A 15,352-nucleotide genomic window follows, 5' to 3' on the forward strand; every position below is an offset into this window, starting at 1 on the left:
AGTGCTAACCCGTATGATCTAGACCGGATTTCAAACGGCTATTAGGTCATTGGATCTTGGTTTTTTTATGGTGAGATTGTGATGAAGCGGCACAAACCCATAATCTGATTTGAACCAACAAGGCCTGGACTTTATCCGGTCCATCTGCAGCTGTAGAGTGGCTATGAGGGGAGCTTCTATTGCTACATTCAAATGGATCGGATTCTTGTCGAGATCTGGAACAGGACCATTACCAGATGCCATTTTCTTACCAGAGAAGCAGGGTCGAACCGGTAATCAGAAAAATGAGACCGTCGAGGCGTTGATGTGGTTTGACGGTTATCAGCCAAAAAGTTCAACACTCTTTGGCAATTATGCTAAATATTACGCGTTCTAAACGCATATTTTCCCCGTGACGGGGCGTCGACTGGCGGGCGTCCCGCCTCCCTTCCCGCCCAAATAAAAGGGCCAGACAATGGTCGAGAATATCAGTTCCGCCATCGCATTTTCTCTCCCTTGCTTTTCGCACTTCGTCTGAGACGCTAGAAATCCGCGTCCCGCCTTTCCCCCCTCTCTTCTCGGAGGCAAAATTCCAACCATTGTTCCGTCCCCACCTTTTTAGGGTTTGTACTTCTCAGTTCTCCTCCGTATTTGATTCCTCTCTCTTTTATCGGACGGATCGCTCGAAAGCCACTTGTCAGGTGGGTAATTTTCCGTCAAGTCTTTGAATTTCTATTGTCTGTGGAAGTCGAGGTCTTACTGCGTCTGGGGCCTCTTCTGTGGGTGCTAGAATTGGTTCTGGGTTTTTTTCTCTATCACTAGTTTGGAGTGATGTCTCTCTGTTAAAGGTTCAGGATTTCTTTTCTTTGTGGATTCTGTTGTTGCCGTCCTTGGGAATAGACTGACCTTTTTAAGATTTCTATGTGTTCTGTTGCTATATTGATGCTTATGCAGTTCCTGAGTGCCTTTTGTGCACTTTTTATTTTTAATCATTATTCTCAAGTCTCCATGGATTTCTCGCAAGGATTTGGAAAAATGATGTGGTTAAGTGCTGCCGCGGCCGCCGTGGGTTGGATTTTCTGTGAATATATTTGCTAATGAGCTATTTAATTTTACGGGATTCTTGTTACTGTTTCCATTTTTTTCTGCAATTTAATTACTGTAATGTTCTTAGAATTGATTTTCATTTTTTAAAATTTGGCATGGTTAGGTTTGCTAATTAGAGGGTTTTGTTTGAGTATTGCTACTTGTCGTTATGGTAAATTAAAATTGCAATCGTGAACTTGTGGTGATAAGTTTTCCTTTTCTGTTTAAGTTAAGGTTCACATGGCAATCTTAGACACAGCTGCGGATGCTGGTGATTCCCGCAGATTTTTCTTTAATCCATTTTTAGGCTATTAGTCGGGCACAATCGTTTGATGTGAAGTCTAAGATGATGAACTCCAATTAAGCACAAGTATTTAAATGCTGGAAATTGAGTAGCTGCTGGCTTGTCCTTCTCCATCTCATTTGAGCTGCAGATTTATCCATGGTTTCACTGTGAAATCCTGCTTGTGGTTTTAAATTTGAGTGCAGTAACTAGGCTTTTGGTCTGTCTACCAGTTCATTTTTCCTGCCTTATTTTGTAGGATTGCTGCTTGATAATGTCGATTCTCATTGCTGTATTTGAACTGTAGGATGTGCTTAATGTTTTTAATTTTCCTTTGTAAATTCATTATCTTGGTGAAGTTGTGGCAAGCTTTAGTTCCTAAAAGTTAAAACTGAAAGAGCCAAATGTTGTTCGTCGTTATTGGTGAATGGTGAGAGACAGCGAGTAGCTATCATGAGAATTTTGGCATGCAACATTGTCATTGAAGATTTGCAGATATTATTTTGCACTTTGCAATATCCTGGCTTTGAATGTTGAACAAACTTTCAGATATAAATGTAAATATAGTTATCAATAAATAAATAAATATATAAACACACACACACACACACTATATATATATATATATATATGTTTAAGAAATTCCTAATATAAAGATTCTAAACAAAGAGTGGTGAATTTGTTCTTTTCTTTTTTACCCAGAAAATGATGCATCACAATCTGCAGATTGAAAATGTTTGTTTCTACTCCCAAGACATTAAAGAGTAAGCGAGCAACAGCAAATTTTAGAAAATTGAGAGGTTTTTCTGGTCAGTGAGAGGATGAAACGGGCCTTTGAAGAATTGTCCGATGATGAATGGGAGAACCACTCGTTTCAACTGTCCAGAGTTTTGAAAAATCAATCTCAAGTGAAAGGTCATCCACACGAGCATGTCATGAATGGAAAGTCTCTTCCCTCAATTGAATCTTTTGCATTTCAGAAGAAGAAAACAGAATGTGTACCTCTATCCTTAGTTGAGGTGCAGAGCTCAGAAGAAGATGATGATTTTGAACTTGGAAGGCAAAGAGTTAACAGGAATAGAAACAAAAGTGTATCCATGGCTCCTCCTTATCCCCAAAATTTGAAGGATGATAATTTCAAATTTTGCCAAAGCAGAAAAAATGTCCATAAATCCTCAGAGGATGATGACGATGATTTTGAAATTGGTAAGAGCAGAGTTAACAGGAATAAGAAAAAACCTGTACCAAAGTCGCCTCAGAAGCCTCAAAGTTTGGAGGATGATGATTTTGAGGTTGGTGGGAGCAAAATGATTGTAAATCGGTCTAGGAGGCTGGTTGTTGTAGATGACAGTGATGATGATACTGGAATTGGTGGGAGTGATGTTGCACACTTAGGAGCAGTTGAAGTTGGGGCAGTTTCAGATGATAGTGAAGGTGCTGATGAAGATGATGTGGTTGGTAATGCTCTCCAGAAGTGTGACAAGATATCTGCTACCCTGCGTAAGGAACTCTATGGGAGTGCTTCGGTCCCCTCAACATCATGTGAAGGTTACTCAGAAGTTGAGGACTCTGCTGCAAAGATTGTCACTCAAGTATGTTTTTGTGTCTATCTAAGAAAGCATAATGGAGTTTCCTGCTTTCTTTTATATGTCATGTTGCTAGTCTTGTATGAGGTGGGTTTTATGTAGGGCACTGCTAGACTAGTATGTACCCATTGCTAAGACAGATGACTTGGATCTGTACACATCACATACACATGTTTCTCTGCCTGTGTGTTCACAAGCATATGGGCTCCACTATGGGCACCAATATTTTATCATTTCCTAACCATGTCAAAGCTGGTGTCAAAGCTGGGTTTGTGAGATGGAATGAACCCCTTCAAGTGCACCACTTTCTTTGCTGCTTCCTGATTCCAGTGGCTTTATTTTTTCCCTGATCCTAATCATAACCATTTTTGGGCAGTGTAAAATAGGTAAAAAAAATTGTGCAATATTTATGCGACTTGAGGCCATAGTGGTGGAGGAAAGGATACGGTTCCTAAAACTGAATCATTAACCCCTTTACCACTGGCTTCCTAGTAATTGGTAAATAATTTGTTTCTGTATCCATTTTGATGGTGAATATATTTTAAGTGGTTCTGTCTTGGTTAGCTAAACCATAATGCAGGTAAGCACATAAAACATACCATAAAGACTAAATGTCCATTCTTTATTTTGCTACTCAGGCAGATATTAGTGCTGCTTGTGCTGATGAAGATTCAGATTTTGAACCAGTTCTTAAACCATATCAGCTTGTGGGAGTGAACTTTCTCCTTTTGTTGTATAGAAAGAAAATTGGTGGAGGTAATCCTAAATCTCTTTCTTCTTCTTAAATCCTTCATTGATGATATATTTTTACTTATAAAGCAACTACATTGGGAAATTGAGAGGGGCTCCATGATGATCAGCTGTCTTTTGAGTTTTGACTGCCAGTTATAGGTTGAAATATTGTCAGCTCAGTTTCTCGTGTCATGAAATTTCCATATATGAAACAGTTGTTCTTGATACCAATTTGCAGTATTGGCGTTTCAAATTGTAAAATAACTGATTTAGTTATAAAGCAAAAAAGAAGAAAAAGACCGTTCATCAAAATCATGTAGTTTGCATGCTAAAGCCTGGAGTGCCAGTTTGTGTCAAATCTTGATAGCCTAGTTATTCTCACGACAGGAAATGTCTGCATCATAGGCAGGCTTTCTAAAACTTCATTAAATTTACAATGACCGTTCATGCATGTGTTATTGTGTGTGTGTGTATGGGTGTGCATGCCATCATGGGTGTGTGTGTGCGTGTGTGAGCTCTGCATGGTACCTGCTGTGGGCATGAGCATTTGTTGATCTAATGTTGGTTTCGTAATTTCATTTACTTTTTCTTATGTGCCACTATACAAATTTAGGGTTTGAGTTGAATCAGATTCAAGTCATAACCTAGATCACATCATAAGCATGAATACTTGTGGCACTTTCAAAATATTGTTACGAAGGTAAAAAAAAAAAAACAAGGGAACTTATCACAATATTTTCAAAATATCACCAGTTTCAATTTCTTGCAGCCATGATAATGCAAAACTATTTTGCAATATTTTTCCAAGATTATAACAAAAATGTTTAGTATATTTTAGACATTTTTTTTGTTTATATTAACATTTTAATAATTATTTTAAACTTTCTTTCATGTTTTTGTGAGAAAATCTTTAAAAACTTACAATTTCATGTTTTTTTTATTATGTTGTGTATACGTGCACACACACCAACATATTTTTGAATTGCTAGGAAAAACAACTACCTGATTATTGCCCACAAAAGACCTTGCAGATAATAACCCAATTACTATATTTTCTTTACTATGTTTCAGATATAGAGCAAACCTGTTTCACATACCCATGGGGCATGAGAAATGGGTTTCCATAGCAGGCATCCTTGCAGGGAAAGGGGGATGGGTCCGAGTGCTTAGCCTAAGGCACATGGACTTGCCAATGCAGTTGCAACTTGGGGTGTGGAAACCGACAAGTTGCTTTCTTTTTGTTGAATTATTAATAGAGTAATAGCTTTTTAATTTTTAGTTTTGTTGCTTGTTGAACACACAACACACCTGCTTGCTGGACCGACACCCTCCATCTATGTGACGTAGGCTCAGGCATGTTGAAGGAGTAATATTTCATCTCTATCACAATAAGTTTGATCTATACCAACCTGAGCTAGATAACAGGTGGATTGAGGATGGATGTGAGAGACAAGATTATTACATATTTCTGGTTCTTATTGTTGATCTTTTGTGGCATAGGTCACAAAGGTGGTCCTACGGATCTCAAACTCAATACGAGTCATAAAATATAATGAGATTGTTGCATGTGTTTTTTAGATCTTATTGTTGATCGTTTTTGAGAGAGATATCAAATCTGATCTCACAAGCTTAGAGGACTCCAGTGTGCATTGCCATTAGACTAGCTATGCTTCACTAGTCTACTGAGATTGTTGTCTTATAATGAATAGATATGATGTCTGCCATCAACTAGTAATTAACTATGCAAGCAAAAGCTTCCCATCTCAAGAAAAGTAGCAAACTAGCCTCTCCTGGAGTATCTAGGTCTGGCACACTGACAGAGCTAGAATTTTTAGGCTAAGGGGCACTATTTTAAAAGTTTTCATGCCTTAAGGGACACCAATATATAAAAATGATCAAATAGTTGAGAGCACCTTTATAAAGAAATTTGGCTGCCAGACCAGTAGCGGAGCTACATGGAGGTTGGTGTGGGCAGCACCAATATATAAAAATGATCAAATAGTTGAGAGCAGCTTTATAGAAATAAAGAAATTTGGCTGCCAGACCAGAGCGGAACTACATGGAGGTTGGTGGGTGCCCCCACCAATCTCCACGTAGCTCCGCTATTGGTCTGGCAGGATTGTTTGTTATTGAACATGGTGAAACTCATTGATAAATCATTCTAGTTAATAAGCATTCTCATTGTCCTGTTTCCAATTTTGAATTTTTTTTTTTTTTTTGGCAGCCATATTGGCCGATGAGATGGGCCTTGGGAAGACCATCCAGGTATATACTTTGTATCGTCGTTATATCAGTAGTAGCTGCTGGTGTCCACTATTTCTCCATTAAGTTATGCTTATTTTTGGCAGGCAATCACATATTTGACTTTGTTGAAACACTTGGACAATGATCCTGGTCCCCATTTGATTGTTTGTCCGGCCTCAGTCTTAGAGAACTGGGAACGAGAGCTCCAAAGATGGTGCCCATCCTTTTCAGTCATCCAATATCATGGGGCTGCAAGAGCAGCCTATGCCAAGGAATTGAATTTTCTTTCTAAATCTGGTCATCCACCACCATTTAACGTGCTTTTAGTCTGCTATTCTCTTTTTGAACGACATAGGTTTGTAAACTATCCTGTCTCAATTTCTCATGGTCATTTTTTCTTTAGGTGTTTTGGTTGCTCATTTGTTTCAAAATTGTTTTGCAGTGTACAACAGAAGGATGACCGTAGATTACTAAAACGTTGGAAATGGAGTTGTGTGCTAATGGATGAAGCTCACGTCTTGAAGGACAGAGGTAGCTACCGTAGGAAAAATCTGTTTTCTGTTGCAAAAAATGCAAATCAGCGCCTGATGTTGACAGGAACTCCTCTTCAAAATGACCTTCATGTAAGTTCTTTTTTTGTCATTTATGTTAAATCTGATATATATTCTTCTTTTCTGTCAGTTTAAGGTGCAATTGTATTTCATTCTGTTGTATTTTATTCACAAAAATTAAAGCACTGTATATTAAAGCATGCAACAATGGATTTGTTTATGCATGGAAGGGGTTAACGTGATTGAGGAGTCTCTGAGTTCAAACATTGCCTGCCCCATTGGTGCAAAGCCATACCTTACTTCCTAGGTAAAAGTTCCTAAGGTTCACGGGATTTTCTGCTTGGAGGTTTACACAGTCATGATAGGTGACCACAGGTGCTGTAGGTTAAACCGGACCAGCCATGATTGTTTTCTTTCTCCATTATTGAGAAAAAAGCGAACATATCCTTTGTTGGGTTTCTTTATTGATGTGAAAATTGAGAAGGAAAGTATAAAAAAAAAATCTCAGAAAGCAAACAGCGAGTAAAGATGGAATGAGGAAGTTTTCTCAACAAATTCCTGGGATTTCAGGGGGTTAGTTGTTGAAGTTCTATATTGCACTTGTTAGGGTCATTCAATTAAACTGAGGATTATTCAAATGGAAGCAAAAAAGCTTTACGCAGCACTATTGATCCTCCCTAAGTGTGACGGTAGAATGTGATTGTTTGCTAGTAAGGTGCAAAGGATTATCATAGAATCTAATCTCAGTCTACCAAATAACAATGTCAGGTACAAGTTCAACCATCATATTGATACATGTGGAATATATTTCTATTGCTAATCTTTCTCTATTGATGGTTTTGTTATCTGCCACAATACCACACCGACTGCTTCATTTATGTCAAAATCTATCATGTGTATAACTTGTGTCGAATTTTTGATTGTTGAATTGATGAGGCCGGATTCTGCGTTCAGTCATCCGTATTGTAAAGAGTCTAAATTTGGATTTCAATATGACTACTCTTTCTTGTTTTCCTACATGTGTTCTTGTGATCCTTGAGTGCTGAATTTCACGTTTCTTTTTGTTCTTGAGCTCTTTGGTTTCTTATCAGTTATCTATAATGACCAATTTTTTGAAATAGAGTAAAAAATTACGATATTATCAAAATAAAACACATGAATAATTTTCTTTTCACAATAATTGTGGGTTTCTTCTTTTGTTGATAAAGCATACATTTTATATTTTAGATATATCTCTACTTTCTCAAAAGATTTGTGCAGAAATATTCCATAACTTAAAACCTATTTTCTTTACCTTTCTTAGTTATTCTTTATGGAAATTTGAATTTTTGTTAAATTTTTTTTTGAGAAAAACCATTTCTTTTGTAAAGGAAAAAACTCCTTAAAAATTGTTATTAAGAAATTTTTAAGAATGATCTTGATGTTCATAGAAACCATATGAAAGAGAAGGTTTAAGAATTAACCAGGGTTGATGTTGAGTTTATTCAATTAGGTGCAAGGAAATCATGAGATGATAAATCTAGAAAATCCCATGTATTGATAAAGTATTGTTTTTAAAGTAGATATGCTCGTTTCATGTCTGCTGATGTCAAGCAACATCAAGTGGTGTGCCTCTTGTGTGACAAACTGCTTTGTAGATGATGTGATGCTACTTTCATATGAAACAGGTGGCTTCTTATGATTGCAGCCACAATAGGGATGCCTTTTCATTTTAAAAAAGGTCTCTTTCCCTTAAGCGTGGGAACACTGCTGCAGGTGTTGAACATGAATTTGTTCAGCTTTTCACTGCTCCAATGCAACTGTGACACACTGAATCCATCCTGACAACTGTTTTTCACTTTGTTTATATATTGTTGGTTTCCATCACAGAGGGAAAGGGATGGAACAAACATATCAACCCCACTCATGTGAAGGAGAGTAAAACTAGGAAAAGCTTAGGGTTCATGAACCGAGGTTGAGCACCATTTTTATATATGCATCCCGGGTCTTGCGCACTGGCACCTGTGCTTGCATGCAAACCCATACCCACAACTATGCACTTCAGCAATTTGGTATAGCTCACAATTTTACAAGTTTCGACAACAATTTTGAGTCTATAGATAAGTGAAACATTAGAGGACATTGTAAGCAGATAGGGCCATAGGGGTATGGAAAGGGTACTTTTGTTTTGAACTTTTAAGGCTAGTGACATAATTTTCTTAACCTAGAATATCACAAACGAACATGCACACTCGCACATAACTTATTCAGATGTCAAATCTGCCTTACATTCCTAGATGGTGCATATTTCCTATTACCTTACTGAACATTAATGCTGAATATAGATTATAGATACAGTTATTTTAAGTATTTCATCACAGGATCTCATGTTGCTGCTTCTTGGAAAGTCAGTTTACTGTGGTTTCTATTGCTGAACTTCATAAGAATTCATGATATTTCAATGTAGGAACTGTGGTCCTTACTAGAGTTCATGATGCCTGAGATTTTTGAGACTGGAGATGTGGATTTGAAAAAGTTGTTAAATGCAGAAGATAAAGAAATGATTGCACGCATAAAATCCATTTTGGCACCCTTTGTCTTGAGGCGATTGAAATCAGATGTCATGCAGCAACTTGTGCCCAAAATACAGAGGGTAAGTATGATTTCCTTAAATAAGATTTTCTCAAGATGAATACTTTTCCAAGTGAACGTCTTTGTTTCTAGTTACCCTATTTTCTAAGCTTCGGTACCATTGATCTTTGTGCAGGTTGAATATGTAACCATGGTACCTGAACAGGATACTGCTTATAGAGAATCAATTAATGAGTATCGTGCTGCTTGTGAAGCTCGTGCTGTAAAAAATTCTGCTTCTGCAGAACAAAACAGCACCAGTTTTCTGCCACAACGACAAATTTCCAACTATTTTACACAGTTCCGGAAGGTTCTTTTAATTTTAGCATTATAATGTTAAACAGTTAAAGTAGTTTCAGGGGGAGTTCGTTTTTATCATTGTACTAAGTTCTGTTTCTAACATGGTATTTTGTGGAACTACAAAGATATGACTAAGCATTTCTTTTCACAGATTGCAAATCACCCACTGTTAGTAAGGCGAATATTTAGTGACAGTGATGCTGTCAGGTTAGCTCGAATGTTGCATCCAAGGGGTGCATTTGGATTTGAATGCACACTAGAGAGAGTAATTTCAGAGCTCAAAACTTACAATGATTTTGCCCTTCACAAGGTGATTTAACTGTACAGTTATGGTTCTCTTCCGTTATTATTTAGTATGCTGATGCACAAGAATGTACAACTTTCTACTCATTCACTTTTGGACATAGCAACCCACTCTATGTTCTAGCATTTTCCCCCAAGGCATCGAATTTTATTTCACTTATCAATGGACTGTATCTGTCTCCTGTGTATCTGCCCACCAATCTGTATCACATGATCATTGTGTTCTTTTGGTAATGTCGTACACCATGTTGCTCTTTAGTTTAACATGTTTATTTATATGATGGCATGGCATTGATACCAAGCTGTTGTTTTTGTTGTATTCTTTATCTATTTCTTTTTTGCTAGGTAATATTGCTTTTCATTTTCAAAGCATTATGGTTTCAATTTTTTTTTTTTTACTTAACATAGAGTAAAGTGAAAGATAGGCCATTTCATGAATGAACTCAGTTAGCTTAAGTATTCTGATCAAATGGTCTTCAAGTTATCACTTCCTTATCAAACATGAACGTGAGCTGAGCACCTCAACCTGCACAGTATGTACAATATGTTCTAAATGGCTACTTTCCAGCTCTAAATTTATGTGAGATCATCAAGTTTTATTTGATAAGCTCTGATCCCTCCAGCTTGCTAACTGAACAAAACTATGTGATTGAATCACTTTTGGATAAAAAAATTGCTTCCTGCAAGAACTGATGACAGAAAAATATGGTTGTTCTGGAGGAATTCAGATCTTCTTTTTGCAACCAAAAAGATGAAAGTAATCTATGGTGTTTTAAGGACTGATAATCCTGCTTCTTCAAAATCTACTGTCTTCTTTCATCTGAGCTTTCTTAGACATGTTAACGATCCATCATATGTAACATGGACATGGCTAATCAGTTGAGGTACCTGTGTTATGACCTGACATAGGTACTAGTGACACAATTTTGATTTTATACTCCTTCTGGTCTACTTTTAGTATTTTCTGTATGTTTTATTAATTTATTGTTCAGTTATATATATATTTTTATGAATATAAAAACTGAATTTATGTGTTTATTAAGTTATTAACTTTATATATATATATATATATATATATATATATATATATATATATATATATAGGGCTGTGTCTTCATAGTCCATACCCAAGTTGTTTGAAAGTGTTCTGCATCTGTACCTGTACCGGCACTCGTGTGACATAGGTTCCATTCTTCACTTCTATGTATTAAAAATTGATGCTACCTGAGCTAACTATTTAAATCTCATTGTTACCTCATGCCCCATTGGCTTGCCTGCATGAAGGTTAGTGGTATTTGAGGGGCCTTCCTGATTGGAGTTTTACACCATAAGGGCAATGTCATGGTATGGCATATTAAATCAGCACAGTCAGATATAAATGAAGAAGTAGTTCTGTTTTCCATGCATTTACTTATGACCTAAGTCACATGGGTACGGGTGCGGTTTAGGTACGGGTACGGAGATACGGGTACAGACATGACAACTTTAGAAAATGTGGGTATGGAGATACGACAAATATATATATATATATATATATATATACATAAAATAATATAAAATCAAAATGAAAGCGACATTTAAATAAACAAGTGATTTTAAATAAAAACATTATATGTTAATGAAAAAACTCTAGAAACATAATGAAAACTGAGTCAGAAAAACTTTACATAATATAAAATATAAGCAGTTTGGATCGGTTTTGATTTAAAAAGTACCCAAATGTGTCCAAGTACCCATTTTGGGTATGGGGACATGGTACGTGGACCTTATTGAAGTACCCATGTGACTTAGTTTCCGACTCTTCTTTCAGACAGTTCCTTAACTTGCACAGATTGCAATTTCTTCCCAATTTCTCTGAAATTAAGTTTTGACAAAATTTTCTTTGTACGTGTGAAAGAAAATTTTCCATTACGTCAATGTGGGAAGTAATGTTTGGAGGAGTCTCCTGCATCCAGAAATCATTGGAATAGGTTAATATTGTTGACTAATTAGAGAATGACCAGTCTGCAACTTGAAAGACCTTTTATATATCCTCGTCATATAAATATTTGGTTGCATACTTCGGTTCAGCTGTCAAATATACATGATTGACTGATTGAGTAAATTTTTGCCTTGTCCTACAATTTTAGTTGCCTGTATTTCTATCGTGCTTATATTGGGAGTGGTGATTAGAGTTGATGAATTTCAGTAGTAGACTAATTTGGTGAAAATTTATTTGCAACATAAGCATGAAGCTGAACCTACGTCACATGGACATGCTTGGAAGGGTACTGAGCCCATGTTAGTGTGGCTGGACATAGGAGAAGGACTGGGACATGACAAAATGATAGTTTGTATTTTTTGGTCTATTTTTTATTTATAATTATATTTTATGAATATATAATATTGAATATATGTTATTGCTTGCTTAGAATCTTTCGTTGCCATGCAAACACAAACCCCTCTACACACACACACTGCACCCAAGTTTTTTGAAAGTGCTCTACACTGGCTTCCACATCTGCACCACCCAAATCCCATGTGACATAGAGCAGAAGGGTATTATGATACAGTCTAGAGCATCTGTACAATACCAATCTTGATAGTGCACTTTCTATATTAATTTTTTTTTTTTTTGGTTGTATGATTTTCTGAATACTTGTGACTGCTTTTGGACGGTTTGGTGTAGTATGTAAATGATTCATCAAAGAGATGTACCGTCTGAAGTGCATGTTGCATTTTTTTTGGCTGTTGATATCATATCGCTGTTCTATCGACGTCTTGCAGCTTTTAGTTTCTTACGGTGGCAGTGATGCTGTTGGAGCACTGGAAAAAAAACATGTCTTGGGCTCTGCTAAATGCCAGGTATCTCTACCTCACTCTTCTGTTGCAGCAGCCGCATTAGGTTTCTTAACGCTCTAGATATTTTCCTTTCAAATTTTCTAGAATTTAAGTTGTTTAATATCCAAGTCGTTGTGAACCGTATAACCCTTTCCTAATACTTTGAGTTAAGGCATCAAAACTCTAGTTTACAGTTGTTACCTTAAAGTGTCATATTCTTCTCCTTTTGATAAACTTGATAGGCTGCATCTCCGGTTGTAGGCTCTGGCGGAGCTATTACCTTCACTTAAGAAAGCTGGTCATCGCGTGCTTATTTTCAGCCAGTGGACCACAATGCTTGATATTTTGGAATGGGCCTTGGATGTCATCGGAGTGACCTATAGCCGTCTTGATGGCAGGTTGGACAAAAGCATGATTCCAATCATTTTTTCGATTTTTGTGCTGATATTGACTCTCTCTCTCCCTCTTCTTCAACTTTATGATGCTTGTCAGTTCCGTCTGATGTGTTTCCTTGGCAACAGTACGCAGGTGGCGGAAAGGCAGACTATAGTGGATACATTTAATAATGACACATCCATATTTGCTTGTTTATTATCAACACGAGCAGGAGGTCAGGGGCTGAATTTAACGGGAGCAGATACTGTAATTATACATGACATGGATTTCAATCCACAAATGGATCGACAAGCTGAAGACCGCTGCCATCGCATCGGCCAGACAAAGCCTGTGACCGTGTACAGGTACCTAAAGATTCTTCAGGGAAAAATGTAGATAGCCGTAAAACTTTCTACCACGTAAGAAAATCACAAACTTCCATTGTAAGAATTAAAGCAGTTTTTTCTGATAGTTCTAGTAAAATTTTTGCAGGCTTGTCACCAAGGGAACAGTTGACGAGAACATCTTTGAGATTGCAAAGCGCAAATTGATCTTGGATGCAGCAGTTCTTGAATCTGGAGTTGAGCTTGCTGCAGAAAATGAAATGCCAGAGAAAACCATGGCGGAAATATTGTCCTCAATCCTACTGGGGTGAAGAAACCTTACAGATGGTGCCCTTTTTGGCAGCACTAGAGCCGATGATACCATTCTTGCGAGGTCCTAAGGAGTTCTCTCGTCACTCATTTCATCGGCCTCGCGCTGGAGCTTGTTGTCGATATATATTGAGCTATTTACGGGGGACGATTGAGAAATTCAGACATTTTATTATAAATTCTTGGAAGGGTAGCCCCGAAATGGACTCAGGCGCAGGAAAATTTCAATCGCCTGCGATGGTGGTCAACCTACAGATTTTTTCAGCCATGGAAAGAAGATCATTAGCGTTACTTTTTTTGATCTGCACGTGAATATTTTCATTGTCAAGATGCTCTCTCTGTAAATGTGTCATCCGATCGGTGTTTGTTCCTGTTCATGTTTCAGACCTCAGCGTCAGGAAGAGCCGTGGTTCTGACGGCACCTGAAGCCTGCTGCTGCACTTGTGATCTCTCTCTCCATCTTCTCTCTTTAATGGCGAAAAGGGCGCCTAGATGTGTACCAACTAAAGGGGTGCGCTTGCCAAAGTATACGGTGGTACAGGACACCTATTTCGTACTCTAAATAGGAAAACATGGAGCTAGTTGCCCGAAGGACGTTAAAGTTTCTCCACTAGTGTCCCCCGAATCTGCTGATGCGCGCAGAGACAAGACACGAGAAGACAAAAAGACGTCCCTTGATTTGTCGTCTTATTTCCCTGATGAGTTCAAGGACGACTTAGAGGAGCACTCTTTGGATGGCCATGAAGCAGCAAAATCATGACCGCTTGGGCGTGCCTTCCGAAATCAGGAGAAAAAGAGATCAAGAGAATCTCGCTTGTGTAGGAGTCAGAATGGTACTCCATATTTAGTCTTTCGGACAACTGATCGGAGCAAGTGATCAAGACAGAAATCCAATGTGAAATTTTTAAACTTGTTTCTTTTGGTTCTTTCTAAAATGTTCTGTACTATGCTTTTAACACGACGAAATAAGAATCCTTCGGGGCTGAATCAGCATCATGTCTTCCACTGATTCTGTTAAAACCTAGGTTGCAAACGGATCTAATATGGACATCGAAAGCCGCATTTAGGTTGAGCAACCAAAATCCAGTTCATGGCCCTTTTGCGGCGCAAGCTATCCATGGTTGTGAATAAAAAGTATCCTCAGATCGGATGTGGTTAAGGATCTTGAGGACTTAGTATGTACTTGTCAGATGTACATTTCTATTATGTATTTGATTTCCATGCATTTGGCTGACCTTAGTCCGTGTCATCGCCACCCGCTACTTTCGGGCGCAACTGCTGACGGCACCAGCGCTCGCACTAGTAAATCTCTTGGCCCATATCCAAACAACCAACAATTGTTGTTCTTTGGGGAAATGAGAACATGAAAAAGGAAAAACAGAGAGTAACCTGGCTGTACAGTCCTCACGCCTGATGACAGAGTGTGAGCCAGAAAAAGTTTTCAACAAGAGTTGAAGTTTCATTTCAGAGTTTAGCAGCAGACTTGTGACACTTCTTCCAAAAAAAAATTCTGTAAAATTTCTTCTTAAAATATCTATGTTGGAGGCCAAGTTACCAATGCACCATTCCAGGTTGAGGTCATAAAACTGCATCAGACTCCTCAATTCCAGTCTTTTGGCCTTATTGGTGTTCCCTCATGCGAGGCCATCAAAGAGAAATGTTTTTTTTTTTGGTGCATAAAAAGGAAAATCATCTTTACCTGCCTCATTTTGGAGAGAGCCTGAAATATGCAGTCAATATAGTTCAACGTGTGCAATGAATGCCCTAACAAGCTCGCCACTCCAATGAGGCCATTAGAAATAATGGCAGGTCTTATTCTATGATGGAAGC

General features: G+C 37.8%; 1 protein-coding gene across 6 annotated transcripts; it reads left to right on the plus strand.

Moving 5' to 3' along the window:
- The first annotated feature begins 406 nt into the window (after positions 1 to 406).
- LOC116247345 (protein CHROMATIN REMODELING 19) lies at positions 407 to 14,515 on the plus strand. Of its 6 annotated transcripts, none has more exons than XM_050075919.1 (13): positions 409 to 680; positions 2,051 to 2,940; positions 3,573 to 3,690; positions 5,891 to 5,931; positions 6,015 to 6,265; positions 6,353 to 6,533; positions 8,908 to 9,093; positions 9,208 to 9,381; positions 9,523 to 9,681; positions 12,441 to 12,518; positions 12,756 to 12,892; positions 13,016 to 13,288; positions 13,362 to 13,500. In XM_050075919.1, exons 2-12 carry the CDS (start codon positions 2,170 to 2,172, stop codon positions 13,263 to 13,265), a joined length of 2,346 nt encoding a protein of 781 aa, XP_049931876.1. In that variant the 5' UTR covers positions 409 to 680; positions 2,051 to 2,169; the 3' UTR covers positions 13,266 to 13,288; positions 13,362 to 13,500. The 6 variants fall into 6 exon arrangements, 5 of the variants coding, with proteins under 5 accessions (XP_049931876.1, XP_031475344.1, XP_031475345.1 ...); XM_031619484.2 differs by having other exon boundaries at positions 412 to 680; positions 13,016 to 13,234; positions 13,362 to 14,515; XM_031619485.2 differs by having other exon boundaries at positions 412 to 680; positions 2,075 to 2,940; positions 13,016 to 13,234; positions 13,362 to 14,515.
- Positions 14,516 to 15,352: the final 837 nt, after the last annotated feature.

The sequence above is a fragment of the Nymphaea colorata genome, chromosome 2, assembly GCF_008831285.2.
Source record: "Nymphaea colorata isolate Beijing-Zhang1983 chromosome 2, ASM883128v2, whole genome shotgun sequence".
NCBI lineage: Eukaryota > Viridiplantae > Streptophyta > Magnoliopsida > Nymphaeales > Nymphaeaceae > Nymphaea > Nymphaea colorata.

Excerpts from the sequence above, each read along its gene's own strand:
- LOC116247345 (XM_031619484.2), top strand. The coding sequence starts at position 2,170 with ATGAAACGGGCCTTTGAAGAATTGTCCGATGATGAATGGGAGAACCAC. Across the intron at positions 5,932-6,014 it reads GCCTTGGGAAGACCATCCAG|GCAATCACATATTTGACTTT; the intron begins GTATATACTTTG and ends TATTTTTGGCAG. Across the intron at positions 12,519-12,755 it reads TGGGCTCTGCTAAATGCCAG|GCTCTGGCGGAGCTATTACC; the intron begins GTATCTCTACCT and ends CTCCGGTTGTAG.